General features: G+C 36.0%; 1 protein-coding gene across 9 annotated transcripts in view; it reads right to left on the reverse strand.

Moving 5' to 3' along the window:
* Positions 1-3,727: 3,727 nt before the first annotated feature.
* LOC122042915 (nuclear transport factor 2-like) overlaps positions 3,728-27,835 on the reverse strand; it is a 35,822-nt gene continuing 11,714 nt past the window's right edge. For 2 of the 9 annotated variants that reach the window (XR_006129389.1, XR_006129384.1), the window contains 3 exons: positions 16,692-16,879; positions 16,427-16,491; positions 15,847-16,351 (listed from right to left, as the gene is read on the reverse strand). Coding sequence is in view for 2 of the 9 variants with exons in the window: in XM_042603310.1 (XP_042459244.1) it covers positions 4,116-4,252; positions 4,377-4,443; positions 6,230-6,295; positions 6,385-6,506; positions 6,587-6,761; positions 7,472-7,695; positions 7,794-8,022; positions 8,221-8,358; positions 8,474-8,509 (1,194 nt within the window). In the remaining 7 variants the exon portion in view is untranslated. Of the gene's footprint in view, positions 4,253-4,376; positions 4,444-6,229; positions 6,301-6,384; positions 6,507-6,586; positions 6,762-7,471; positions 7,696-7,793; positions 8,023-8,220; positions 8,359-8,473; positions 8,714-15,846; positions 16,352-16,426; positions 16,492-16,563; positions 16,658-16,691; positions 16,900-27,835 lie in introns of those variants that run through there. The other 7 variants (XM_042603310.1, XR_006129390.1, XM_042603311.1 and 4 more) reach the window with 7 other exon arrangements.

A 27,835-nucleotide genomic window follows, 5' to 3' on the forward strand; every position in this document is an offset into this window, starting at 1 on the left:
TTTTTTGTTTGACCATGACAAAATTTTTCAGTGTTTTTCAAAACTTAAAAATAATTCTAAAATTATTTTTTTTCCAAAACTAAGGTTTAATTGATAAAAATTATTATTTTTAATAATTAATTTTGATAAAAATACACAACTGGAAATTCTATCTTAAATCCATAGAAAAAGTTTCACTATTCTTTCTAATTATTTTTTTAATCTATTATTTTTTGATGTGATCAAAAGGAGAGAGATAGTAATTCCAAAAATTTTTATATATTTTATTTCTACTTATTGCTAAATTTAAAAATGCAAATTCTTTTAGTATCCTAACTTAACTTAACTTGAGTTGATGTATATAAAAAGTGGGAGATTGTAAGTATACTAGGTTAATTTTGATATGGTCAACCAAGTCAAGTTAGTGTGCAGAGACTTAGGAACGCGAGAAGTCAAGTGAAATATGCGGATAATGAGAAGGAAGACATGAGAAGCGAGTCGACGGATTCGGTGCATCTGAAAGACGATGTGCTGCAGAAAAGTATACTGGCGGATGAGAAGGAAGCGCATGACGCATCCGACGGACGAGAAGCCAAGGAGAAAGTCTGCTTGAGGAGAAGATCAGAGTTAGATTTAAGTGAGCTCAATTCTGAATGACCGGAGCATTACTCAAAGAAGCATAAGGAAGAGTTAACCAATTAGAGGTTAGCTGGAGCTTGAAGGATGGAGGCACCCTCATGTTTTGATGGAGGCACCCTCATAAGAGCTTGGAGGCACCTCCAATGAATAGTAGCCGTTAGACTACCGTTGTCAAGACGATAACTTTTATCCTCTTGGAGGAGTCTCCAACTAATGATAACTTTTTATAGGAGGCTATAAAAAGCCCCCTTGAGATAAGAATTATTCATCAATTGTTGGATCACTTTCCTAACTTTTTTTTGAGAGTTTAAAGTCTGTAAGAAGTTTCTCCGCCTTCAACGAAGGAGATTTTTACTGAATTTTTTCATTACCTTGGATTAATAATCATCTAAGTTATAACCAGGTAACTACCGTGCCTTTTACCTTTATTTATGTTTATTTTTGTATGTTAATTGTTTATTTTAAATTAATTTGATTATCCTCGCTAAGCAAAAGCAAGAGATTTGACTAACTTATTTTTCAAGGTTATTTACACCTCCTCTAGCCGGGCTCAAGGGACCTACAATAGTCTCATAACTCTCACAACTCACATAAGAGCTTATTTTTCACTGCTTCACTTTGCCATGATGGTTGTCTCTCTAAGTTACTTATCCCTTAGATGCAATGAGCCCATGACTTGTTGCTCTACATTTCATCTTTCATGCTCCACCTACGTAATTTGCCTTTTTTTTCTAGATAACATTAATATATGTTGCACCTCCATGCTCCTCATCCCATAGTTACTCAAATGTCTTTTACCATCCTTCTCGGATTTTTAGTAAACTTTGAACCATTAAGACAACCAACTTGATCGCGTCAAGTTAAGCTCCACGAGCTACTCCAATATTACTTCAATTCTTCTTGTTCTATGATCCCTTGGACGCAAAGTCATCGTCACCACATGACTTCGTCTAATCACAAACTCTACAATTGTGTATATTTTGCCAAGTTCTTGCACAATTTAACACGTATATCAAATATAAATGTAGCATTTAACTTAAACCCCTTACTCGAACATCAAAAGCCAAGGTTGAACACCACCACTGACATCATGCTTGCACCAACACAGAAAAACTATACTTGGACTTTTCCTCTATACTTGCACGTCAAGATTCTTACATAACATATTTGAAAAACAAAACTTTGCTAAATTTAATATTGGTCTAACTTAAAGTTTTAGTAAATTTAACTTAGTCTAACTTAAAGTATTAACTAAACACATCAATATGACTTGGTTGAACTTGACCACTTGGGCCATGATCGCACCAATAATGTTTCCCAAAGACTCAAATCCAAGATTATCACAAGTTTCTTTTCTCCACGCCTTCCAGCGTGTTGATGCTTCTTGTTGCTCTCAAATTCACATCATGTTAAACCCTTAGTCCCTAGCTTGCGTCATGCTCCACCAAGTAATCTAAGCTTGCTCCAACATGTTATCCATTTCTGCTCAGTTAAAGAGTCTACCTCCTTGTCCACTTCCTTGTTCACCTCATTAGGAATTTCTAGTCCCATTGACACTTCAAGACATCTTTCACGATCACTTCTGAATTCACCCCGTCATAAGCCATCAAACTAGTAAGCACACCATGATCCTCATCCTAGAGTTCACCTTCAAGTCCACTTCTAAGCTATCGAACACTAGCTATCCAACTTGATTCTGTTCATGTCAGCAATCACCACAAGACCTTGTCGAGTCATAAGATCCTCGAGCTTCATATGCAGTATGTCAAGTCCATACACACTTGATACACATATCAAAATAATAGACAAGCTTACTTAAATTCTTTATCAAACACATCAATATCATACGATTGAAGTCACCAACTCATTAGTCGACTGAATTCCAATATCATACAATTGAAGTCAATAAATTGAATGCTTGTTTGACTGGGCTATGATAGAAACATTCTATTCATGAGCCACCAAGCTTGAGTCCACTCATTAGTGACTTAGCTCACTAATTGATTTGAATCATCTCTAATTAACTGGACCCGGGCTACGATTATCCTAATGATTGAATCTTCGCTTAAGTTGAAATCTATCATCCCTTAAGGATATGGTCTCATAACTTTCACAACTCACACAAAAGCTTAAGTTGAAATCTATCATCCCTTAAGGATATGGTCTCATAACTTTCACAACTCACACAAAAGCTTACATTTCACAGCTTCACTTCACCACGAAGGTTGTCTCTCTGTGTTACTTATCCCTTCAATGTCATGAACCCATGATCAGGTCTACAAGTCATCTTTCATGCTCCATCTACGTAATTTTCCTTTTTTTTTTTTTCTAGCTAACATTAATGTCGTACCTCCTCATCTTGTGGTCACTCAGATATCTCATACAATCCTTCTCAGATCTCTAATAGACCTTGAACAATTAAGACAACCAACTTGATTTTATCGCGTCAAGTCAAAGCTCCACGAGCTTTACCTCAATTCTTCCTGATCTACGATCCCTTGGACACAGTCATCATTCAAATCACTTGGTAGTCGACCCCTATCTAACTACACGTATCATACGTCAATAATATTGCCCAAAGACCAAAGATTCGAGCCCAAGATTATATGTCACTTGTAATATCTCACAATCTCCATGTCTTCAACCGTGTTGATGCTTCTTGTTGCTCTCGAGCATCACTGCGGCAACATAAGAACAATACGAAAGGATGTGACATATCTCATTAGCTACTACTATAGGAAGCCACTTGATGATACACCATTATAGAAGAAACTTGTACCTCAAAGAAATAGCACAAAGAAGGTTAGGGGTAGACAAACTAGATAAGATAGAGACTACGGTTGGAGAAGAAGAGAGGCAGGGGGTGGGGGAGGAGCAAAGCAAAGATGACCAGTAAAAACTATCATCATCCACTTGTAATGGACACCGACACACATTTAGTTTGCTATCGGTGATCTCTTGCCTGGATTTGGTATTATTAGGTGCAAGATGTCTGGAAAAAGGATGCAACAATGATTCTAACACGAGTCAAATTCCAAACACCTTGGAGTGGAACTCGATTTGAATGGAAAAAAAAGTATAGCAAGAAGTTCTAAGGATCACAAGAAAATGATTACACTTCGAAAAATCTCAATCACTTGTATTTATTAACATTGGTGTCTGCTGAAACTAATAGAGTTTATATAGCACAATGAGATCAATTACCATCTCTTTTTTGGCATTAAGTTGTCATTTTTTTTTTCACTTCTAATTGCATATAATTGTCAACTATCCATCTGGTGGCATGTGGTAAGAGCATTGAAATAGTATGTTAAGCTGAACTTAATTGCTGTGTTGAGAGGAGACTAACAGTGGCTAGCCATGTAGAGGGAGTAGCCTTTCAATTTAAGGACAGAGCCAACAAAGCTTGAGGTATGCCACATGTTTCGTCACTTGTCGGTCCCTACTTCAATTCCCTCGACCACCAGATGATCCTCGGTCAACTCTTTGGTTCAACCTCACCATGACCAACTGCCACCTCCATCGCCAAAGTCTGTCCTACTACTGTCCTCACCTTTGCCATAAACCCCACTCGCAGCACTAGGATATCTCCGCCCTCTAGTCCTCTCATTTCTGTACCTGCCTCTGTTGCTGGCTGCACAAAACAAATGAACAAATTTTGAATTTAAACTATTGGAAAAATGTCTGACTTTCAAGAGAATAATATCTATTTTGCATGTTCTTCAAATAAATATGACATAATAGCTCATGTTACTTGCCTCTTAAATTACTAGACCTCTGTTTCTCAACAAACGCAGGTCGGCCTTCTATTGTTACAGGGGAAGCCTGAATATTTAAAGATTTGTGAATAAAGAAAAATGCTCAGTAATAAAACCAAAACAAATATAACAGTCAACCACTCTTGAAATCCATTCAACTTTATATAGAGTACTCTGCTATATAAGAGAATCACAATCATAAAGCGTATTTTGAAGTGTGAATTATTATGGATATGTGTTATCATACTATACAGAGTACTCTGTAATAGTGCTTTCAAAGAACCAAACAACAAGCATAGAATATGTTAGTTCTATTAAAAGCTTAGGCCAAGAAATGCATGATAAATATCACCAAAGGCTTTGACTCGGAGAAAAGTGAAGTACTCCGAAAACGATGTATGGTATTGTGTCTATAACCTCCTCAAAACTACCCAACCTAGAGTAGCTATGGGTGGGAGTGAAATCAATATTTGTGTATACATGGGTTTCTTTGGTATAAAATGAGTCAAATAGGTTTATTGGTTCAGCCCAAAATATAATGAATCTCTCTCTCTCTCTCTCTCTCTTACTTACTTACATATATATATATATATATTCTGTCATCGTGAAGGTGGGATGCATTGCTACTATTGGACCATATAAAAGACATTTTGCTTGTGTGAATACATCTACTGAGAAGCATCACAAACGCGACTACTATTAGACCATATAGTTGAAGAGCTATATAAAAATAGTAAAGTTTGAATTCAATCATACTAAAAGATCTTTCACATTTAGAAGTAGGGACATGAGCCAAGAGCCAAGATTTCAAATGTTTGAGCCAGAAGAAGATGAGTAGATCCTCCGATGAGTTTGATATTGGTTGTGATAGGATTATTGAGTTTAGAAGCATTAGTAGAACATATCATCATAGCTGAACTATAACAAAAACATAATAACACAAAAAGGAAAGAAGGTTTTGGTTTGGTTTAATAGAAATTGATAAGCATTTTCTTTGAGGTGGGAGGTGACCTATTCAAGTGGTGGCATCCATTAATTGAACATTTACCTTAGTTTAACACCGGCTAGCAACCTAATGCAACCCTCCTCCTTTATCCGAGCTTGAGACCAACCATAACAGGGTAATTCGTCATGAGTGGTGTACCAAATCATTGGTGAGGGGAGAGGAGGGTGGGGTGGAGACCTATTCACTGTGAGAGGATGGGGAACTATGACCTAGGGAAGGAGAGATAGATAGACAAGAGGCAATTTTGTTGGGAGAAGGGTAGCAGGGTAGACTCTGATACAATTTAAAAGAAAACTTGATATATATCTGAAGTGTGATTACAATGCATGTATTTATAATCTCTAAAATAACTAAAAAAAAAAAAAAAAAAAAAAAAAAGGGCAGCCCGGTGCACGAAGCTCCCGCCATGCGCTATCAAACATGACCAAAAAGAGAAAAACAAGGCAAGAAAACATTATTGGAGTGAGAGAGACATGAACATTGAACAAGACACTAAGTCAAGAAAAATAGGTGACTGTATGATTTTCCAAGGTAAAAAACAAGCACTTGTCCTGTTAGAAATAAATTAATCATACAAAAAACATGGTTATAAAGCTACTGATCCTTATCTCAGGTATCTGCAATTAGAAAATTGTTTCCATGAATAAGAGCTGGTTGCTGAAGTCAGAAGGGGAAACATGGTATTCATATCCTTATTATCAAAGGAAATTAGATAACTAGTGGACCGACATGTTCATAAGCTGACTTGATTTTAGCATATATATCTTTTTAAACTATCAGTTTTACATTATGGCATGGAAGCAATGTTATATTCAATTATAAACAGAACTAAAACATTTACATATACCTTTATTGCTCTTGCAACAGCATCAGCCACTTCAAAATCCACAAAACCAAAGCAAATTCCACTGTGCTGCACTTGAATATGATTATCACTTATATAAACAAAATTGCTTGGAAGATGAGTAACCACAAAAAATACAAACAAGAGTTGAAAAGAACCCTGAAACATTTGATGTGTATTCCGCCAGGTTTTATAGGTCCAAATTTCTTGAATTCTTCCTGTAGTTGTTCAGGTGTGACATACAAAGGAAGATTCTTTAAGTGGATTGAATAGCCAACAGCTGAGATGAAAAAGGATTATCATAACAAAGATACAAAAAATAATGACAAGAAAAAGAACTCTCATCAAACTTCCTCATACCTTCTGGTTCTGGCCTTCTGTAGCTATCAGCAGCATTAGGAGTAACAGAGCCATTCTCAGTCACGAGAGCTGGTATTGAAATTGGTGATGCCGGTTGGCCAGTTTTTACAACTGCAGCTTTAGAAGGAACAGGCGGAGAAACAGGTGGAGTAGGTTTCTCTTTCATGACATTAACCTACTAAGTCATATATTTCACTGTTAATGGTTAAAACTTCATCCACTCTGTAAAAGAAGCAATTTTAACAAACCAACTAGAAAAATACAAAATATGATGTACGTAGGATATATTCCTTCAAGTATAAAAAAGAACAAATAACACTAAGAAAAATACAACTGAGTCATGCAACATTGTCATAATCTCCATTTATCAATTTCCTGGCTCATTTTCTTATTCATTTAAATTCCCCAATAGATGAACTAATGAATTGTGCAGTTCTTTTACTTCTCATATGCTCTAACTGATTCAATTATTGCATTATCCATATTTTTTCTTATCCATTATTATGTCAAACCAAGCAAAAAAATCAGTACATGCCCAAATGAATAAGAACTGGAGTTGGAAGCACCATAAACTAGTTCTCTTAACTAAATTACATGTTTAACCAGTACATGCCCAAAGAGAGTTTTATATAAAAAAGTTTCTACAAAATGTAGATAGCAAATGTTAAAAAGATAAAAACAAACAAATAAATAAAAAGAATCAGAAGCTCAATTATTTATCGAGCGCTTCATCAAATTTTCATCTTGGCATACATAAACAAATCAGCCTACAAAATTCATATGTTAACATGTCAAGTATATTTTATATCGCTCGGTGAGACTTGACAAAGTGTTAAAGAATGAAATGATGCAACTGCAAAATGTTTATAATAAAGAAACTCTTACAATAGAAGCATATGATTCCCTTCGTGGTGACTCTTCCAGTGTAGTAGAAGAACTAGGATTCAGAGTGACTGCCTGCAAACTTTCAGAAACTCCATCAATCTCTTTTCCTGTTTGCACTTCCTGGTGGACACTACAAGGAATCTCAGCTGAAGGATCAATAGTTTCAGCTTCATCCAGTTTCTCTTCTTCTGGTACCTCGTTTTCCTGTTGTTCCAGTTGCTCAGCTGCCACAAATCATAAAAGAAGAGGAAATTAAGGACTAAGTTATTAGGCCTTGGCACTGGATTCAAAGAACATGCTACTTTAAAGTCCAAAATAATACCCTGTTCAGGAGCAAGAAGACGAAATATATCATTCAAAACATAGTATCCCTTATCCTGAGGGGCCAGCATAAAAAATTGAGCAAATTTTTTCTTGGCGTCATCTTTCCCGGTGAGATACCCCGCCACAAGAACAGTAACACAGCCATCCATCGATTTCTGCCCGTCCACTGTCTTAATCTCCGCCCTGTACTCGCTATAGTCAACGGAAAGAAGCTTCTCCTTGATTGCCTTTCCGTCATTCACCAAGCACCAAACAGAAGATACCCAATCAGTAGATCTTACAATAACAAACAATAAAAGACAGAAAGAAATAAAGAATCGCCACTTAGTCCAAAACGATTGCCGCTGTTTTTTTTTTTTCTTACCTCATAAATAAGAAGAATAAAAGTACGAGATGAATGAAGACAACTAAACAAGGCATCTTACATCCATGCCGGTGACGGAGATCATTTCGCCCCGATGATCCAGCCGGCTTAGCGTGCTTCCCTCCTTGTAGAAGCGGAAGAGAAGCTGAGGGGAACTGGTAAGGATCTGGTAGTACTGATTCGCGAAAGCCATGCCAACCTACCACCAAATCCGGCATCAAGGTCCCAGAAATCAAACAACAACTACATTCGTCCACGCGATCGAACAGAAAGAAAGCGAAAACCGCGATCCAGCATGAATCAAGAAACATTACCACATGCGCGGGTAGATGAGCTCGATCGGCGGCCATCAGGTGCCGCCACAGCCGGATCGACGAAAGTAGAAGGCGATGAAGAAGAGGAAAGGAAAGAAGAGCAACTCTCGCGGAAGAAGAAAGCAAAGAGCTCGAGAGAAGCCGTTACAAGCTCTGCCTCAATTTATACTATTTTTGCTTCTTCCCCCATTTGCAGTTAAACTAAGCGTGGAGAAGTTGCGCCAAGGGCAGTGCTGGATTTCCCTGAAAAGTTCGGCAGAATGTCCGTACATAGTTAATAATAAAATATTATCATATTCAATATAAATAATCATGGATTGCAAATAAAATATTAATCATTGAATATTTTATCAATAAAGTCTTGAGCATCAACTCATTCACAGTCAACTCAAAGTCACATGTTTATTTGCTAACAAATATTATCTACTCATTTAAGTTAGTTGAATCAATCCTGAATTGATCATTACAACTTGATCATCAGTAGTTATTAATAAAATTTGTATATTTTTATAATGATATGATATTATTTATTTTGAATTTAAGTACTCATAAATTTATTTTTGAGCTCTATTAAAAAAATCTATGGAGATTCATATCAATGGAGATATCTTCTATCTTATAATCTCATGATCTTTTTCATATATTTTCAATATAGAATTTTAATTTATAATTATAATAATTCTCTCTTCAAACTAAGAACCGCTTACTCCAATTGAGGTCACTCCTTTCCATGGTGTTTGGATCCACACCTCCACACCTTACATTAAATACTTGGAGCACCACCTACCTCCAGGGCTTATCATAGATTTTTATTAGGAGTCTCCTACCATTATTTCTATGGTTCGGGCCTCCCCTACCTTCTTTGTTAAGATTCTCCACATGATTTTATCTTGACCATGACTTTGATACAATTTGCATCCTATAGCTTTCTTCCCATGAGGAAGTTCCACCATATCTCAAATTTAGTTTTTATGCAAATGACTTTATCTCCTCCGCCATGACACTCATCCACTTGTCCTTCTTTGAACTGAGTGACGCCTTCTAAAAAGTGGTGGGATCTCTACTACTAGTGAAAAGTGCATAAGATACTAAGTCTTCAAAGTCATACTTAGTAGGTGGTTTGATTGTATACTCCATGTGCTTTGAGTTAGCTTCATCAAGATCATGAGTTTCTAACCCCACATGCACAACATCCTTCTCTTTACTGTAGTTTTTTGGTATTTGATTATCTCCCCCTGAGAATGCTATAATATGATTCTCTTATCAAATTTCATATCTTTGTTGATCACCACCTTCCTCGCCTTAGGATCCCAAAGCTTGAAGTTTTTTTATTTCTTTTTGATTACTTAGAAAAATACACTATACGTCTACACTTCACATCCATCTTTGACCTGTCTTCACTAGAAATGTGCATGTAGGTTATATATCGAAATACTTTCAGGCTAGAGTAATCACCTAGATTTCCCGTCTATACCTCCTCTTAAACTTTGTCATCTAGTGCTACCCTCGATGATCGATTAATCAAAAAGCATGTCATATTTACTACCTTTGCCCAAAAGTTCTTCGCAAGCCCTGTATTCAAGTTGAGACATCGAGGTTTCTCAATTATTGTTTTGTTCATCCTTTCCACTATACTATTTTATTGTGGTGTCCTGCGAACCATGAAGTGTCTATTGATTCCATGTCGCTCATAAAATTCCTAGAACTTTAAATCTGTATACTCAATACCATTATGACATTATCCGATCTAAGACATTTAATCTTTCTTCCAGTCTGATTCTCTATTTTAATTTCTACATCTTGAATTTTGAGAAAGTTTCTAGCTTGAGATGCATGAAGTACACTGAGACTTTTCGTGAGTAGTTATCGATGAAACTCATAAAATATAAGTGTCCACCATATGATACTACACTGATCGATCCCTAGAGATCCATATGAACATAGTCTAGAATTCCCTTCGTCTTGTGTATGTTTGTCTTAAACTATACTCTGCTTTGTTTTTCAAGAACACAATTCTTGTAGAACTCGAATTTGCACGTCTTAACACCCTTCAATAAATTTCTTTTATGAAGTCTAGCATCCCACACTCATTTATATGACCCAGCTGTATATGCCATAATTGTTTTATCTAATTCAATTCCATAACGATAACTCCACCTACAATTTTAGTACCCAACAACATATATATGTTCCCTGCTAGTTTCTGTCATTTCATTTTCATTCAAGCATCTTTACTGACTTTCATTACTTCACTTGCAGATTTGTAACAACAACTGCTACCATCCAGCGTGCCCAATGAAGTCATGTTCTTCCTTAGATCTGATACATGTCTAACATCACTCAACATTCTAATCACACTATCAAATATCTTGATTCTAACATTCCATATTCTAATGGACTCTGTAGGATGCATCGTTACCTACCAAAATAGAACCAGAATTCACCAATCTATAGTTGTCAAACCAATCCTTGTTAGGCATCATGTGATAAGAACATGTTGAATCTAGGATCCAAGAATTTATCAATTGCTCTGAACTTGATGAACTTGAAAGCATATCACCATCACCGTCTTTGAATTTTTTCTTCCACTATATTTGTAGGCTTCGATTAGTCATTTTTATTCTTTGCATTGACTTTCTTACTCTCTGGACAATATCTTTTGATGTGATCTTTTACTCCGCACTTATAGTATGTGATCATCTTCTTCTTTCTCGATTTAGATCAGGTCTTATTATCGTTACCTGACCCATATTGAGTTTTGCTCCTACCACTTGCCTAGTTATCTCTCACCATGAGCCCTTCAACTTGAGATGTCTCATCACTAGCTTTTTTCTGCTGATGAAATCCCAAAAGAGCACATGTGACATCCTCTAGCTTGAGGGTTTCGTTTCCCTATACTAGAGTTGTAATCAAATTCTCGTACATAGGAGATGATAGTAGAGAATTCAACAGCATCAAGGTCTTATCTTTTGTCTTCGGACTTCATATCAACCAGTTTCAGATCACTTACGATTTGATTGAAAATGTTGATATGTTGGCTCAGATTTGTGCCCTCTGTCATCTTAAGAACAAACAAATTTTGCTTAAAATCGAGTTTGTTCATCAATGACTTGGACATGTAACGACTTCTCAGTTTTTGCCATATTATTAACGGTGATTCCTCGTCCATAACATGATACATCACATTATCCATTAGAAAAAGTCTAATCATTGCAACCGCCTTTACCTATAGTTCCTCCTAATATGATCTTTCCATCTCTTTCAGTTTCTTTTCACCTAGCGCCTTTCATCATGCTTTATTACACTAGCAAATCCTTAACCCTCCTATATCACAATCCAAATTTCTAGTTCTGTCGAACTTCACCATATTGAACTTTGCAGAAGAGATCCTAGACATGATGCATTGACTCTGATATCACTTGTTGGACCAATGGAACTCACATATTTGTAGAATGATATGATACTGTCTGCTTTAAATTTAAGTCTTCATTGATTTATTTTGAGGTTCTACTCAGAAAGTCTCATATCATGGAGATATCTTCCATCTTATAATCTCATGATATTCTTTGTATAATTTTAATGTAAGATTTTGATTATAATCCTAATAATAATCATTCTAATGATTGCGTCTAAAATCCAATCTCTCTATAGAATCTACGTGCATATGAATTTACTCTTCTCTCTATGAATCTTGCACGACCATAACTTTATCTTGGAAATAATTTAGGGGGTGTTTGGTTGATGGGTTTGGGAATGAGGGAATGGAATGATAGTAAAAGATAATGTTTGGATTGTGGGTTTGGGAATGACATTTTAGGAATGATTACTAGATTTATGGGAATCAACCAAACTCATATAACTTGATGGGTTGCATTTCTATTCCTATTCCCATTTCACCCTACTATCAAACTCATACCCATAATCATTCTCATCATTTAACCAAACGCCTTCTTAGACTTGTTTCCAAAATCTACATGCTACTTGTTTGAAGAAAAATTCTTCTTACTCCTTAACTTCTTAGGCTATTCTATCAAGTTGTGCTTGCAGCTTGTTTGGTCCATGGATCATTGTTGATGCTATAGGTTCAACAAGATTCACAAGAGTGAATTGTAACACATTCAACACTCTCATTGTGCCTTATGCTCCTCGTCTTGTAATCCCTTGGATGTGTACTATCAAACTCCACAAGCTACTTCAATGACACCATAATGTTTCTCATCTTGTGATTCCTTAGACGCCTCATTCAATCTGCTCTGAATTTTATTAGACCCTCGGGCCGCTGATCATGTTGCCTTGGCGAGCAAGTCATAATCCACACTCATCCTCATACCATTATATTTGTTGCACAATTTTATAAAATACAAATAATTTAAACCCTTTTCCGAATAATAAAATCCAAGGTTGAATTTGACCACTCAAGGCACAATTGCATCAATAACTTCAATTGTGGAGTCTTCATCCCCACTTTTAAGGCTAAAGTGCCTTGAGGCAATAGTGCAATAGTGCAGTTGAACGAATTAATAGATATTTTTTTTAATATATAGTTGATCTTAGAATATTGGATTGATGTATCGTCTATTGTGAGGATTTTCTTATTTACTTTAATAACTTATGAAAATTTTTATAGAATGAATCGAGACTGAATACCCAATTTGAAAAAAAAGTCACTAAAGTGAAGTCAAAGGAATTTTTTTGAAGTGCGTATCCTGAGATTTTAATTTCCACTGTATTCTTTAATTGCATGCAAACAGTTATGATATCCTTGAACCGACATTTGGCTCATGGACTCTATCTTTTATTTGAAATTTTTGCAATTGATTGGTTAATAAATTTCCCTTAGCAACTCTAGAATCATGTGCATCTTCACGAGCTCAATTAGTTATTCTTATAACTCTTTTGCACTTTTTTAAAGGGCTTGACTTTAATTTGCTCCTAAGACTGCCTACCATATAGCTTGATTAGATATTCAAGTTTTTAGACCGATTAATTTTAAAAATGACTGGTCTAATTTTACTCAAATTTTTCACGGGCCATTAGAAGAAACCTGAAAGTACTCGTGATGGATAGTCCAATAGTTCAACATTCTAAATTTATCATCTCATTTAAGAAAAATATCATACAATATGTCATATCTAAGAATCAAATCATGAATACACATTATAGCTTGAATGTAAACTGAGAGGGCCACATTGGCTTGACTTTGCTTGTTCACTTTGTTACATTTCTTAATACATGATTGAATCTCTAAGTGGATTTCTTGAAGCTTTTCTTGATCATAATCCAATTTTTGAAATAATATGTGAACAAAAAATCCTTGATGGATGCAAATGCTTTGAAATCAGCAAAATTTGAACATGGAAAGATTCAAAGGAGAGGGAGGAATACACTCAAGAAAAAGTGATAGGTATACACTAGTGCTAGTTTAAAGTGAATGAAGATTAATATAGGTCTATCAAAAACATTTTTTTGAAAAGTCTTGATGGCTATAAAGGCTCTAGAATTAAAAAAAAAAAAAACTTGAGCATATGAAAACTTAAAGAGGATTGCTATGAATAAAATGGTGCCAATTAGAGTGGATTAAATTAGTCTAGATCCGTTAAAGACTTTTTTGCAAGGCTCCAAAATTAGTAAATGTCGACATGAGAAGAAGACTAAGGGGAGTACAAGGAGTTTAAAGTGAATCAGATTAGTCTAAATCCATCAATGACCTTTTATAAAAAATCTTTAATGACTAAAAAGGCTTTAGATTCAAAAAGATTGAACATGAAAACACTTAGGAGAGTAACAACTGACAAGAACATAGTAGTGCCAATTTTGAGTGAATCAGATGTGAAAAAAGTTTATTAAGAACTCTTTGCAAAAAGTCTTGGATGACTGCAAAAACTCCAAAATCAATAAATTTGAATATGATAAGACTCAGGGAAGTGTTTGGAACACACTAGTCCAACTTAGAGTGAATAATTCATGAAAAAGTCTATTAAGGACATTTTTTAAAAGTCTTTAATGATTGTAAAGGCACAAGAATCAAGAAATTTAAATGCAAGAAGACCCAGGGGAGCAGTGTTACGAATATGCTAGTTTAGAGTGACTATAGTTATGAAAAAATTCGTCAAGAACATTTTGTTAGAAGCTCTTGGTGGCTTCAAAGACTCCAAAATTAATAAATTTGAACATAGAAAGACGTGAGGGAGCATTTAGGAATATAGTGATGTTAATTTGGAGTGAATCAGATTAGTTTAGGCTCTAGAATTAAGAAACTTTGAACATCGAACAACTCAAGGGAGTGCCAAGAATTCATAGAGCCAATTTAGAGTGAATTAGATTAGTCTAGATCCATCAAGGTCTTCTTGTAAAAAGTCCTTAATGGCTACAAAGGCTCCATATAATCAATAAAATTTAACATGAGAAGACTTGGAGTATCAGAAACACATTGGTGCCAATTGAAAGTGAATCGGATGTTGGAATCAAAAAAAGTTAAACATGGCAACTTGTTTGGAGTGAATACTCGGTCGCTAGGTCCATTAAGTACATTTTACCAAAAATCATTGATGGCCTTCGAGGCTCTAAAAACCCGGAAAATTGAACAGGGAAAGATTGTTCTAAGTATTAAGAATGTATCTATAATGATTTAGAATGATACCAAGCCTCTATAAACATTAAACACTAAATTTGTTCTATATACAATGAATAAAATAACCAGGGAAGGGATGATCACAAGGATATGCAAGTAAAAAAACCACAAACATCCATCTGCAGGACACTATTAAAATGGAAAGGGTTTGATAGGATTCCATATTACAAAGAAGAATTAGAGGGGATTGCCAACATCTAAGCACTATGATGAGTATTAGAGGCCGTCAACGCTAGACATGAGTATTAGAGGTCGTCAATGCTATAGGCTTACTCAAAGGTATTTTTTGGATGATTATGCTATTGAATAAGGAGACAAATGGGACAAAAATAGAGTTGAGGGCAATAATTTTTGCGACACTCGCCTAAATGCCCGCCTAGACACTATGTAGTAAGTTGACTTGACTGCTTGAAACTATCTTTTAAAGCTTTGATAGAAATGTCAAATTCTTCCATATAACATTAGAGGTAGAGAAATTGATGTTGATATTTACATACTATAATTCATTCACATGAGAGAGGATCAAACTGATAAACTAAAGAGTTAGATCATAGGGCAATGTTGGATCATCCAAATGAATATAAAGAGAAATTCTTTTTGAATTTTTATATGATCATGTGATCCTTTCATTAAAAATAAAAATACTATAAGATAGTAAACCATCAACAATACTTCATGGGAAAACAATCGCCATGAAAGCGTTCACAAAAAGTTAGCATTGTAGGAGAATGACAAGAGGACATGGGACTCATTTTTTCATGAGCAATTAGATATAATTCTTCATATAATGTAGCATATTTGTGGTAGATACCAAATTAAATTCTAATACAGATGATAATGCCATACCTCATAAAGTAATCAATTCCAATATCAGTTCAAAGTAAGTCCCAAGAAACACCAGATAAATGATTAAAGTAGTTGCCAGTATAACTCGACAAGCTTAACTCCATTCTTTATTTGCTGAGAGCTAGAGTACATAATCCAAAACGTCAGCGAGCCAGCTTCCTCCACTGTCCTGCCTCCATTATCTTGAGGCCACTTCCGGACAATCTCAACAAGTGCAAGAATTCTTGTAGATCTTGATCATTCAAATGGGGGTCGGAGTCAACAGCCCCATTTGTGCTACCATCATCTGAAAATTCTGGACTTACAAGCGAATCCACAATATCATTGCGCTGGCATTCTCGCCGGTGAACAAAAGTAATTGTCTGCAGCTCATGGGTGTCTATGATCTCTTGTGGTATGCTCTGAAAGAGTGCCATATTGATGAGAAAAGATTAATTAGTTCTATGGTGCTTAGCATAGAGTATAGAAGTGCATACTTCGAGGACCCATCCGATGTAGGTCACGTTATGTGTTGGCTCATGTCCAAATCAGCTCTCCTTTGCTGCATAATTCAAATGGAAATGATCATCAGCAAAGCAAAAACAGATGAATCTTACGCTAGGATGATAGAATGCCCTTCCACAAGCCCTAACCGGGAATATTGAGAAGGATCATCCAGTTTCGGAATTTTCTTTAGGCTGCCATTGTTTTCCTCTGGAAATGACAATCTACATGGAGAGAAAGTTATAGTGGCATACTCACATTTCTAAATAAAGCAAATTTCTTCATGTGGCAAAAGGCGATTCGCTCGCCCCCAGCGCCCCTGCCAACCTGTCCCTAGGCCAACACCAAATTTCTTCAGAAATGAGGGATAGTCGAAAGGATAAGACACTTCTCTCTGACTTCATCACTTGTTGAAGTTTCCAGGTGTTTTGATTCATCATCACCCACTTGCAGAGACAAAAGTAAACTGAGAAGCAATATCACTAGCACTACTGAGAAATAAAATTAAGAAATAGAACTAGTTATATTTCCACATATTGCTTCTTTAATATAACAACTTCCAACGGTTCCTAATTAACTAATGTTAACCAGGCAGAATAAACTCATGTACGTTGACTTATGGGACTCGAAACCCAAGGCCTCAGACTTGCCTTTGATCAAGAAATTGCTGCAACTCAGGGACATAATACACGACCGAACAGGTTTGGTACAGCAGGCTCAAGCCACTCTGGCAGGTTGGTTCTGTTTTGTCCAGCAAGGGTCGGCAGCCTCCTACCAGTTCTTTTGACCCTGGAGTGAGCCCAAAACTTGGGCGAAGGCTGTATGAAAGACCTATATTATGCTGCAGCATCAGTTTATGCACAAGGCCACCTCCGCATGAAAGACAAGCTACCATATGTGCCGTGGAAAATCTGCCCGTTGTGTAAACTTGCTGACGAAACCTTGGACCACACCTTTGGATGTGTGATCAGTAAAGCTCTCTGGGATAAAATGAAGATTTGGCTGCACTACAGGTTTGGTCAACTAACCAGCATTTTGCCAATGCCTTTCTGTCACCTCAGCACCTTGACGTCGATCCTCGGCCACGTCAGCCTCGCAATGCTTATCCTTGACCGCACTTCTTTCCACGTCGGCACACCGATTCTATCCTTTTCCACGAACCAATCTCTATCCTTTGCCACGTCACCCATCTGAGACTTATCCTTGTTGACAATGGATGTCACGTTAGCACATTGAAAGACTTAGCTGCCAAGTCACACACCTATGCCACCTCAGCGTCCAGTTGACTGAACCTTGTCGTTTGATCTCTTGAACGGTTCGGTTGCCCGAACCCTACAACACTAAGTTAGCAGAATAATAAGTAATATATGAAAAATATATTAGGACAGTTAATAAACTGTTCGATCTCGACTTCGAAATCCGAGTAGGACCCTTAGTCGAATAGTTGCCTACGTTTGCCCCTATAATGATGATTCGTCCTTTCTTCTCCTTCTTTTCAGAATGATCTCTCCACTCCAAGAGCTTACCTTAGCTTACCTTGTGTCAAACATCAGGTCCAACTGACCTATTTAGACTTCCTCTGCTTGACGTCAAATATCTTGACCCACTAGGACTTCCTTTGCCTCGATATATGATTATCGCTGACCCATCGAGTCCGTCCTGTCAGGTGTTAGGTCCAACTGACCTATTTGGACTTCTTGTCTAGTATCTAGTCCTTAATCCATCAAGTATTCATTGCCTAATATTTGATCTACCAGACCTACTAGGGTTTTCAAATTCTACACACTTTAACATATCTTATTAGCCCACAAGATAGCTTAAATTTAAATCTTTCTCAATGTCAAAACTTAAGTTCGATTATAGTACTCCCTACGCCAACAATCTCACTCTCTTTGATGTTTGGTAATATAGTTTAAAGTTAAGGAAAATATGTAAAACCAAATCAAAATTTGCAGAGCTCCCCTTGAATTTAAACACTCCCCCAGAATTTAAATTTCCCGTAAGGTTTTGAAAAATTTCAACACTTTAAAAAATTCTACCTTTAAAAAATTTCTAAACTATACTTCAAACATATTTTCTCCTCCTTTGACATACATGAAAAAATGAGAAAGTTTAGGGTTAAATAAGTATCAATTTTTCAGAAATATTTTTCAAAAATAGATTAAAAATAAGTTTATGGAAATAATTTTTGAATAATCAATTTAAAACACACTTTGCAAAAATAACTTTTTTGCGTAATTAGTCCATTTTGAAAAAAGTTTATGCAAGCTTTTCTAAAAAATTTCAAAATGTATATAAGCTTTTAGTAAACTTTTGAAAATACTTACAAATTTCAAGGTATTTAAAAATGTTCAAAGTACTTAATAGCTCTTTCAATATTTTTTAAAAGACTTAAAAGCTATGTTAAAAACTTTCAAAGTATTAATATCTTTTTCAAAATACTTTAAAACTTTTGACACATTTTCAAAATACTTAAAGATTTTCAAATCATTTTTAAAATATTAAAAGCTTTTCAAAATTTGCAAAATATTTAATTTTTTTTTAAAAAAAATTCAAAGTACTTAAACAGTTTTCAAAAACACTTTGTAAAACATTTATATTTGTGAAAATTTTCAAAAGAGATTTTAACTTAGCTTTTTAACACTTTGAAAGAGTGAGTTTTTAAGCTCTCTTTTTGAAACCTAGATTTTGAACCATATGCTTTTAAAATAACTTGAAAATTAAAATTTTCAAAATTATTTCAACCATTTTTAAAAGTTTCAAAATTGTTGTTATGAAAATAACATTATTTTTACAATTCCAATTTTTTTTTTCAAAATTCATTTTGAAATTCAAATTCAAAAAATATTCTCAAAGTGCTTAATAGTCTTTTGTAATAATGAGATTCCAAAGAAATTAAAATCATTTTTTTTTAAAAAAACTTAACCATATTTTCAAAAATATTAAAATAATCTTAAAAAATATTTACACTCATTTAAACAATTTATATAATATTCAATTTAAAATGAAGTAATTTGATGATTGTATCCCAACTTATATTCTAACCACTTGAACCAAGCATAATTAAGCAAGCAATAATAATAGAAATATGCATAACGGGAAGTTCAAACATAGATTAATTAAATATAAGTTCTACAAACATAAGACCATGGATGGTTCAAGTCAAATAAACTCCCACAGATTGACACAATTAGTATCTACATGGGTGGTTGTTCCAATTCTCAACGGATGTAAAATGCCTCGATGGGTGACTAACCTCCCCCACGCAAAGGATCGTTGTGCTAGGATAAAAGCCCTGTGATTTACCCCTTTCCAAATAGTGTAGGGTCTATGGAGGAGCTACTAAGGTGACGGCTTCACCCTTTGCTTCAATGGTTCTAGTCAAACAAAACTACTAAATAACTCTAACTTTAACTACGTCAAGCAAAATAACCAAAATGGACCTAGTCAAGCAATCTATCTCTAATAAGAGGAAGACGGAGGTTGTTGGTTGAAATACCAAACTCGTATCATGTCTATCATTTGTTATTGCTCTTATGCGAGTGAGTCGTAGTGATCGTCGATCGTCGATCCACTTCTCAATCGAGTTGAAGTGTCCGTCTATCCGCTCTCAAGCATCCATTGATCTCCTCCCGGAAGCGAGCATTTGGATTATCTGGCTGTGGAGGGGTTGCCTTAAAATCTGGTTGGGCGTAGTCTAGGGGAGGTAGCTCGACTATCTAGCTCAGCTCCATCAGGTTTGTCCTTCTCATACTCCTTCGATTGTGAAGGTCTTCGTCAAGGTTTATAGTAAAAGGTCCCATCATCCCTTTGTCCTATATCGGCTAGGGACAGTTGCCTAAGCCCTATTTTGTTGAAATGGTCAGATAAGTGCTTGACTTTGCCTACGAATGATGTGACAATATGTCATGCACGTTTCTGGAGGTGCTAAATACAACAACACAACAACAATCAAGCCTTTTCCCACTAGGTGGGGTCGGCTGTATGAATCCTTTTACGCCATTGAGCCCTATCTACTATTATATCATCATCTATATTTAAATAAATTTTATCTTGTTTTATTGTTGCTAACCAAGTCTTTTTTGGTCGTCCTCTTCCTCGTTTGATAGACATGTTTATCATAGTTTCATATCGCCTAACTGGAGCATTTATTGGTCGTCTAAGTACATGTTCGTACCATCTTAAACGTGTCTCTCGGAGTTTGTCCTCAATAGATGCAACCCCGACTTTCTCTCTAATGCTCTCACTCCTTATTTTGTCCATCTTCGTATGCCCACACATCCACCTTAACATCCTCATCTCTGCAACTCTCATCTTATGTTCATGTGCTCGAGTTATAGCCCAACATTCAACTCCATATAACATAGCAGGTCTAACTACGGTTTTATAGAACTTACCTTTAAGTTTAAGAGGTACTTTACGGTCACATAAAACACCCGACGCTCCCCTCCATTTCACCCATCCTGCTTGTATTCTATGTAAGACATTTCTCTCAATCCCTCCACCATTTTGTAAAAATGATCCTAAATATTTAAATCTCTCGGTTCCGGGCAACTCGTCCTCTCCTATCTTAACAATTGTTTCATTACTTCTAATATTGCTAAACTTAAATTCCATATATTCTGTCTTTAATCTACTAAGCTTAAAACCTTTCCCTTCTAGTGTTTCCCTCCAAGATTCTAGCTTAGCATTTACTTCTTCACGTGTCTCATCTACAAAAATAATATCATCTGCGAACAACATACACGTGTGTTGAATGTGGTGAGTTAATTACTGTAAAAGATAGGGACTTAGGTTGATCTTGATGTAACCCTATCTTTATTGAAATGCTACTGTTGAAGTCTTTACTTTGCTCGTTATATCCTCATACATATCCTTAATTAGTTCAATATATGTTACGCTAACACCTCTCTTTTATAAAATTCTCCATATAATTTCTCTTGGACTCTATCATAAGCTTTTTCTAAGTCAATGAATATCATGTGTAGATCTTGTTTTTGCTCCCGATATTTTTCAATTAATTGTCTAAGGAGATGTATAACTTCTATTGTCGACCTTCCAGGCATGAACTCAAATTGATTTTCTGTCACTGTTGTCTCCTTCCTTAATCTTTTTTCTATTACTTTTTCCCAAAGTTTCATAATATGACTCATTAGTTTAATACCCCTATAGTTTGCACAATTTTGTATGTCTCCTTTGTTCTTATATAAGGGAACTAGGGTACTTATCCTCCATTAATCAGACATTCTTTTCGTTTTCAATTTCATGTTAAATAATTTTATAAGTCATTCAATACCTTGTTTCCCTAAGCACTTCCATACCTCTATCGGAATATCATCTGGTCTAACGACTTTTCCATTGTGCATCTAATTTAAAGTTTGTTTTACTTCTGAAGTTTGAATTCTACGATAAAAATTAAAATTTCTATGCTCATTTGACCTAATTAAATTACCTAAGTTAAGTTGGTCACCTAAACCTTCATTAAAAAGTTAATGAAAATACCTCTTCCACCGCTCTTTTATTTCTCCATCATTTACTAATACCCTATTACATTCATCTTTAATACATTTTATTTGGCTAAGATTTCTTGTTTTCCTTTCTCTCACTTTAGCTATTCTATAAATGTCTCTTTCCCCTTCTTTTGTATTCAATTTTTGATATAAGCGTTCAAAAGTTTCATTTTTTGCTTCACTCATTACTTTCTTAGCTTCTTTCTTGGTTATTGTATATTTTTTTAAGTTTTCTCGTTCTTACAAATATATAATTCCTTATAAGCTATTCGTTTTTCCTTCACTTTCTCTTGTACTTTCTCATTCCACCACCAAGATTTTTTACTTAGTGGTGCATGTCCCTTTGACTCACCGAGTACACTATTAGCTACTAGTTTCAACTTTAATACCATCTTATCCCATGTTGTATTAGAATCATTGTATATTTCACCTAATGCTTGTACTTCTACCTTCTCCTTAAATATATTTTGCTTCCCATCTTTTAACTTCCACCACTTAATTCTAGGAATTATATATATATATATTTTTATTGATACTATGTTTGAGGCGTATATCCAACACTACTACCCTATGTTGGATAGTTAAGCTTTCTCCTGGGATGACTTTGCAATCTTTACAAATCTTTCTATCCTTCTTCCTAACCATAAGAAAGTCAATTTGCGATTTATTATTCCCACTTTTGAATGTGACTAAGTGTTCTTCTCTTTTCTTAAAAAACGTATTAGCTAATATAAGGTCATATGCTATCGCAAAATCTAATATAATTTTCCCTTCCTCATTCCTCGTTCCAAACCCATAACTCCCATGTACTCTCTCATATTCCTCATTTTTCACTCCGACACGTCCATTTAGATCACCTTCTATTAAAATCATTTCATTTGGTGGAATATTTTGTAATATTTCATCTAAGTTCTCCCAAAACCTTGATTTGGTAGCTTCATCTAATCCTACTTGTAGTGCATATACGCTAATCATGTTCATAGTTTCTTTCGCCACTATTATCTTAAGGGCTATAATTCTATCCCCTTTTCTAACTATTCCTACAACTTCATCCTTTAACAAACTATCTACAATGATACCCACTCCATTTCTTGCTTTACTCTTTCCAGTGTACCATAACTTAAAACCCGAGTTCTCTATCATCTTTGCCTTCTCGCCAATCCATTTTGTCTTTTGTACACACAAAATATTAATTTTTCTCCTAATCATCATATCTACTACTCCCATTGATTTACCAGTGAGAGTTCCTATATTCCATGTTCCAAATCTTAGATTATTAGTTTTCCTATCATATTTGTTCATATCTAACCTATGGTGTGAGAACTTTTGCCTATTTAACACTACACCCAAGTTCTCATGGAGATGTAGCGGTCCTTGCTGAGACGTTACAGTCGGACCCTGTAACGCGAACTCTTGCATATTTATCACTACACCCGAGTTCTGGAGATGTAGCGGTCCTTGCCGAGACATTACAGTCGGACCCTGCAACGCATTTCTTCCGGGGAACAACCTAGCATTAGCACAATGGTTTAATGGATTCATTCATTGAATATTTGCCATAGTTTGATGCTAGCTGGCAACCTAACGCAACCCTCCTCCTTTATCTGGGCTTGGGACTGGCCATGACCGGTTATCATGGGTGGAGTTTTCTGGAGGTGCTAAATCTGGAGTAATAAATGATGGCTCTGAAAACTAGCAATCCTATGTCTATATCCAATCTATGCCTAAATGCATACATGAGGAATAAGTGGAAGGATCATATCATTGATTGGTTTCTAGTCAATAGTGGTAGAAAACAACCTATGATGAACTTGTACAATATATTATCTTGAATGCTCAGTATACACAAGTTTATGATTAGGGGCATTGAAAAATTCTTGATGCATCATGTTTAAAGTAATATGCGAATATGGTTCAGGCAAAAGTTCCAGGTAGTTGAGAAAGTATTAGAAGTGGTTGTTGGGCATTCTGGTGTTTAGGAAAGATTTAATAGTGTCAACATCAAAGAAGATGTCCTGTGTGACAACCCTAGTCCTATAGTACAGATCATCTATAGGTGTCAGATTGTGGTAAAATTTTGCGTATATATCAATGTTTATATAATGGTTACAATAAACCAAATGTGCGAGAGCATAATAGTTGATGATCTCAACTATGTCAAGGCAGTGGGCATGAAGGAAAGTGCTATCTAAGTATCGTGTACCCATAACTACATAGGGTCCTATACTCAAACAATAACCTAAGTTCTTAAAGAAACCTAGGGTCTTGGCTAGGATGGGAGGAACCTTGGTCAACTTGACGTTTTTAACTACAACAAAATATTTAAATGAAGTAAATATACTTGAACTTGGAAAGAAAAAGGGGTTTTCATATCGTTACTGAGGCATCTCGAAAGATTCAAAGATTTTGGGTTTCAGTCAATGGCTTAAGAAGAGGAGAAGAAACAATTTGGGGTGATGTTGACCTTACCTAGCTACTATTTTTATAGCATTGGTCGACCGATAGGGATTTCAGTCGATTGACCACTTAAATAATCAGTCAACCAATCAATTTCCAACCAGGCATGTTTGATTCCCGAGGTCGTTAGGTTGGCCGATCCGTATCGATCGGTCAACCAATAGGTGAATAGTCATGGTCAACCGATAATCTTTTTGGGGTACCGATGTGGATTGGTCGACCGATCAAGATTATCAGGCGACTGATAGACGACACGTCAAGTCAACTAGTTAGCTTTTTGGGATTTCAAGGTTTTATCTATAGACCCACTCGCATAGATCGGTCGACCGTTAGTCAACGTCTGTCAAAGTTAGCTTTTTGATCAGGTTCGGTGGACCGATTATGGATTATCGATCTATCTTTAAGATCTATTTTGTCCTAATTTGTAGTCGGATGGTCTATAGGATGACTGAAAGGGGTTGTTTGGTCGACGATTCGATCGACCAGAAGTCAATTTTTTGAATTTCAAAATAATTTAATACTGTAGTAATTCATCTAAAAATTACCCTTAATCAAAATGTCTAACTCTCTTTTCATTAAATGCTATTAAGTGATCATAGCTCCAGCCCTTTAATCAAAACGTCTAACTCTTCTTTCGACTAAAACGTTATTAAGCAATCATAGTCGAGTTAGTCACCTTTAGTGATTCATTTCGTTTACACCCCTCGGGTTCATATACCCATGCACCGACCACATTCGAACCTCTATCGACCCAACATCTCACGTCATCACGCGGGCCTTTATAAAAACAAATTAAGTCCCACATGTTCTTCAGAAAATGCAGCAACCTAGATCTATAGGTGTGCCTTAAAGACGTATCCAAGCTGCCCATCACATATATAGTAGTAGTACAATAGTAAGAGAGGACCCATTCTAATAAACTAACGACTTAAATACGTAGTTAATCATAGTTCAATTAATTTTACTATTTTCCCATCTCGATCCATTTTGTATAATCAAACACACAATTCCCTATAGCTAGGAGACGATTATCAATTTTACTGATTAAATTAATCAATTTGGAGAGGTCGTTTCACCGTTGTATCTGTTAGCTTCAAATAATACTGTTTAACATTTCTAAAATCGACTTCAAGTCGAGGCGAGAACGTGGCTTCTTTAATCGAACTGGGCCTATTTCAGACAATTCATTATCAACGGTCAAACTTAGATTTCACGGTCGACAAATGGATTAAAGTTAAATGTTGTGTTTTCTAATCCATTTTACAAGCCGCATAAGACCGAAGACTCACTGAACCCCGACACTCAGAAGCAAAGTCCGCTTAAGTTAATAATCGAAGACTCTATAGATTGATATCTAACAGAAGTCTAATCGTCCGGTGATCTAATAACTAGCTAAAGTCCAAACGGGTCATTCATGGAAGACTGCAGGTCATGAACAGCAGTCTGATTTCAGGCGAGATACACCATGAGAAACCAGCCGCATGCTGCTCCCTGCCGAGGGAACAAGCCGCTCCGACTTCGGGTATAGGATCTGACAGTCAAACCCACAAATACTTATTTTAGATATTATTACATGTTTTGCTAACTTAGTGGTGCAGAAATTAAAAATCGAAGTCAAGTTGGAAAAGGGGTTCGGCCCCTAAGGATCCTGCGCGCTGTCGGCCAACCCAACCACGCCGAGCGCCAAGCAACAAGGCCTATCGGATCAACTTTCATGTATGCTCACGAGGTAGCCACATTAGTGGCTCGCACCCGAGGGTGGTCCACGCGCCTGTGAGACGACACAATCCAACGACGGCCAGATAGATAGTGTCACCAGACTACCCTAAACTGTGTGCTCGAGTGGCTATAAAAGAAGCTTCCACCAGCAAATACCACCCTCAACAATTCCTCCTGGGATTAGACTCACGCCGGTTTATCCAGAAGCTCTCCACTATTAATCGAAAAGTCAGCATCGGCTAACCAACACCTGCTACTACCTACTGTTGTCTGTGATATTTTTATTTATCGCTTGTACTTAAAATCGCCAGATCTATCAGTACATAAAGAATTGCCCAACTAAAAGCACTCATCGAAAGGGCCTCAGAGGTATCAAGGTTCAACCAAGTAAAACCAACTGTTGTACATCGCTTTTCTTTATTTTTCACATTATCTCGCTTTACTAAAAAGTCGAAGTAATTATTATTCACCCCCCGCCATAATCCACACAACAATCACTTTCTTAGACACAGTCAACTCAAGAAATTGTACATTTAACCAACTAGTACAAAACCCTGGTTTAATTAGTTTAGGATGTGGTGAGTTAGCTTCTGTTAGTTCCTCTTAGCTAAGTGGATCAGGTAAGATATGTCCTATCCAACCTAGACACTTAGACTAACTATCCATAACATACTATCAACTCACCACATCTTGATACTATATTGTCCAGATCAGACAACCCTTTTCCTATCTAACCATTCAAAATTAAGAAGAAAATTAATTTAAACATGCAAGAGTTAACAGGTTAGTGAAACACATATTTTATTAGCTCCCCCTATCATACCTTGGATAACATTTATCTAGGTAGTGAACTTAATCTTGAGGATCCAATATTGATTAGGTCCTACTTGGTTAATCAAACTTAATTTTGGGATTCATACTTGGACTTGTTTTCTAGTATGTTGATAAACTAAAGACATGTAAGATTTGTATCAAGTTTTAGGTTCGAATCTAAGTCCGGATCTATTGTACACGACTCGCTGAGTTCCAAGGATCATATTTAAATACTTGGAGCCTGAGGTGAACCTTTCCAACGAACCCTTGAGTTCCTCAACTTGACCTTTCAAGAAGTAATTCTCTTCCTCAAATTTTTGGATTTGATTTGAGGTTCTTTCTTGAACTTGATATGTTGAGGGACTAAGGTTAGTCGTCTCCTTAAGAACTTTTACTTAAGAAAAGACCAGACCCGATCCTTGGACTTAGCTAGTTTCTTAGTTTGATATGTTATGATTGTGTACAATTTATATATAAGTGGAGATGTTACCACATCTTCTTGTTTGTCTGAACCAGATACAAATTCGTGACTTGGCTTGGACTAGGACTCAGCTATTCCTTCTTTTATCATTAGTCATAAAGTTTGTTTGCTTTGGTTCCTCCTGTCTGATTCCTCTAAAGACGATTCATCCCATGTGGGTTGGACTCGTCTGCTTACCCTTTGCTTAGATTACCTTCTTGATCTCTCGCTTGGTGAAACCCTTCTTTTTTATCATACGATCTCCAAGGTTAGTTCCTCATCGTCCTCACTTGAATCCGATTTGTCTTCGGATTTTGGTTCCAGTCGGGACTTTGATTTTGAATTCTTATTCTTGATTTGCCCTACAAACAAAGATATACCTTTCTCAGCTTGACCCGAGTTAGTCTATTCACTAAATAATTTATCTAATTTAATAGTTGAAA

The sequence above is a fragment of the Zingiber officinale genome, chromosome 2A (genome assembly GCF_018446385.1).
Source record: "Zingiber officinale cultivar Zhangliang chromosome 2A, Zo_v1.1, whole genome shotgun sequence".
NCBI lineage: Eukaryota > Viridiplantae > Streptophyta > Magnoliopsida > Zingiberales > Zingiberaceae > Zingiber > Zingiber officinale.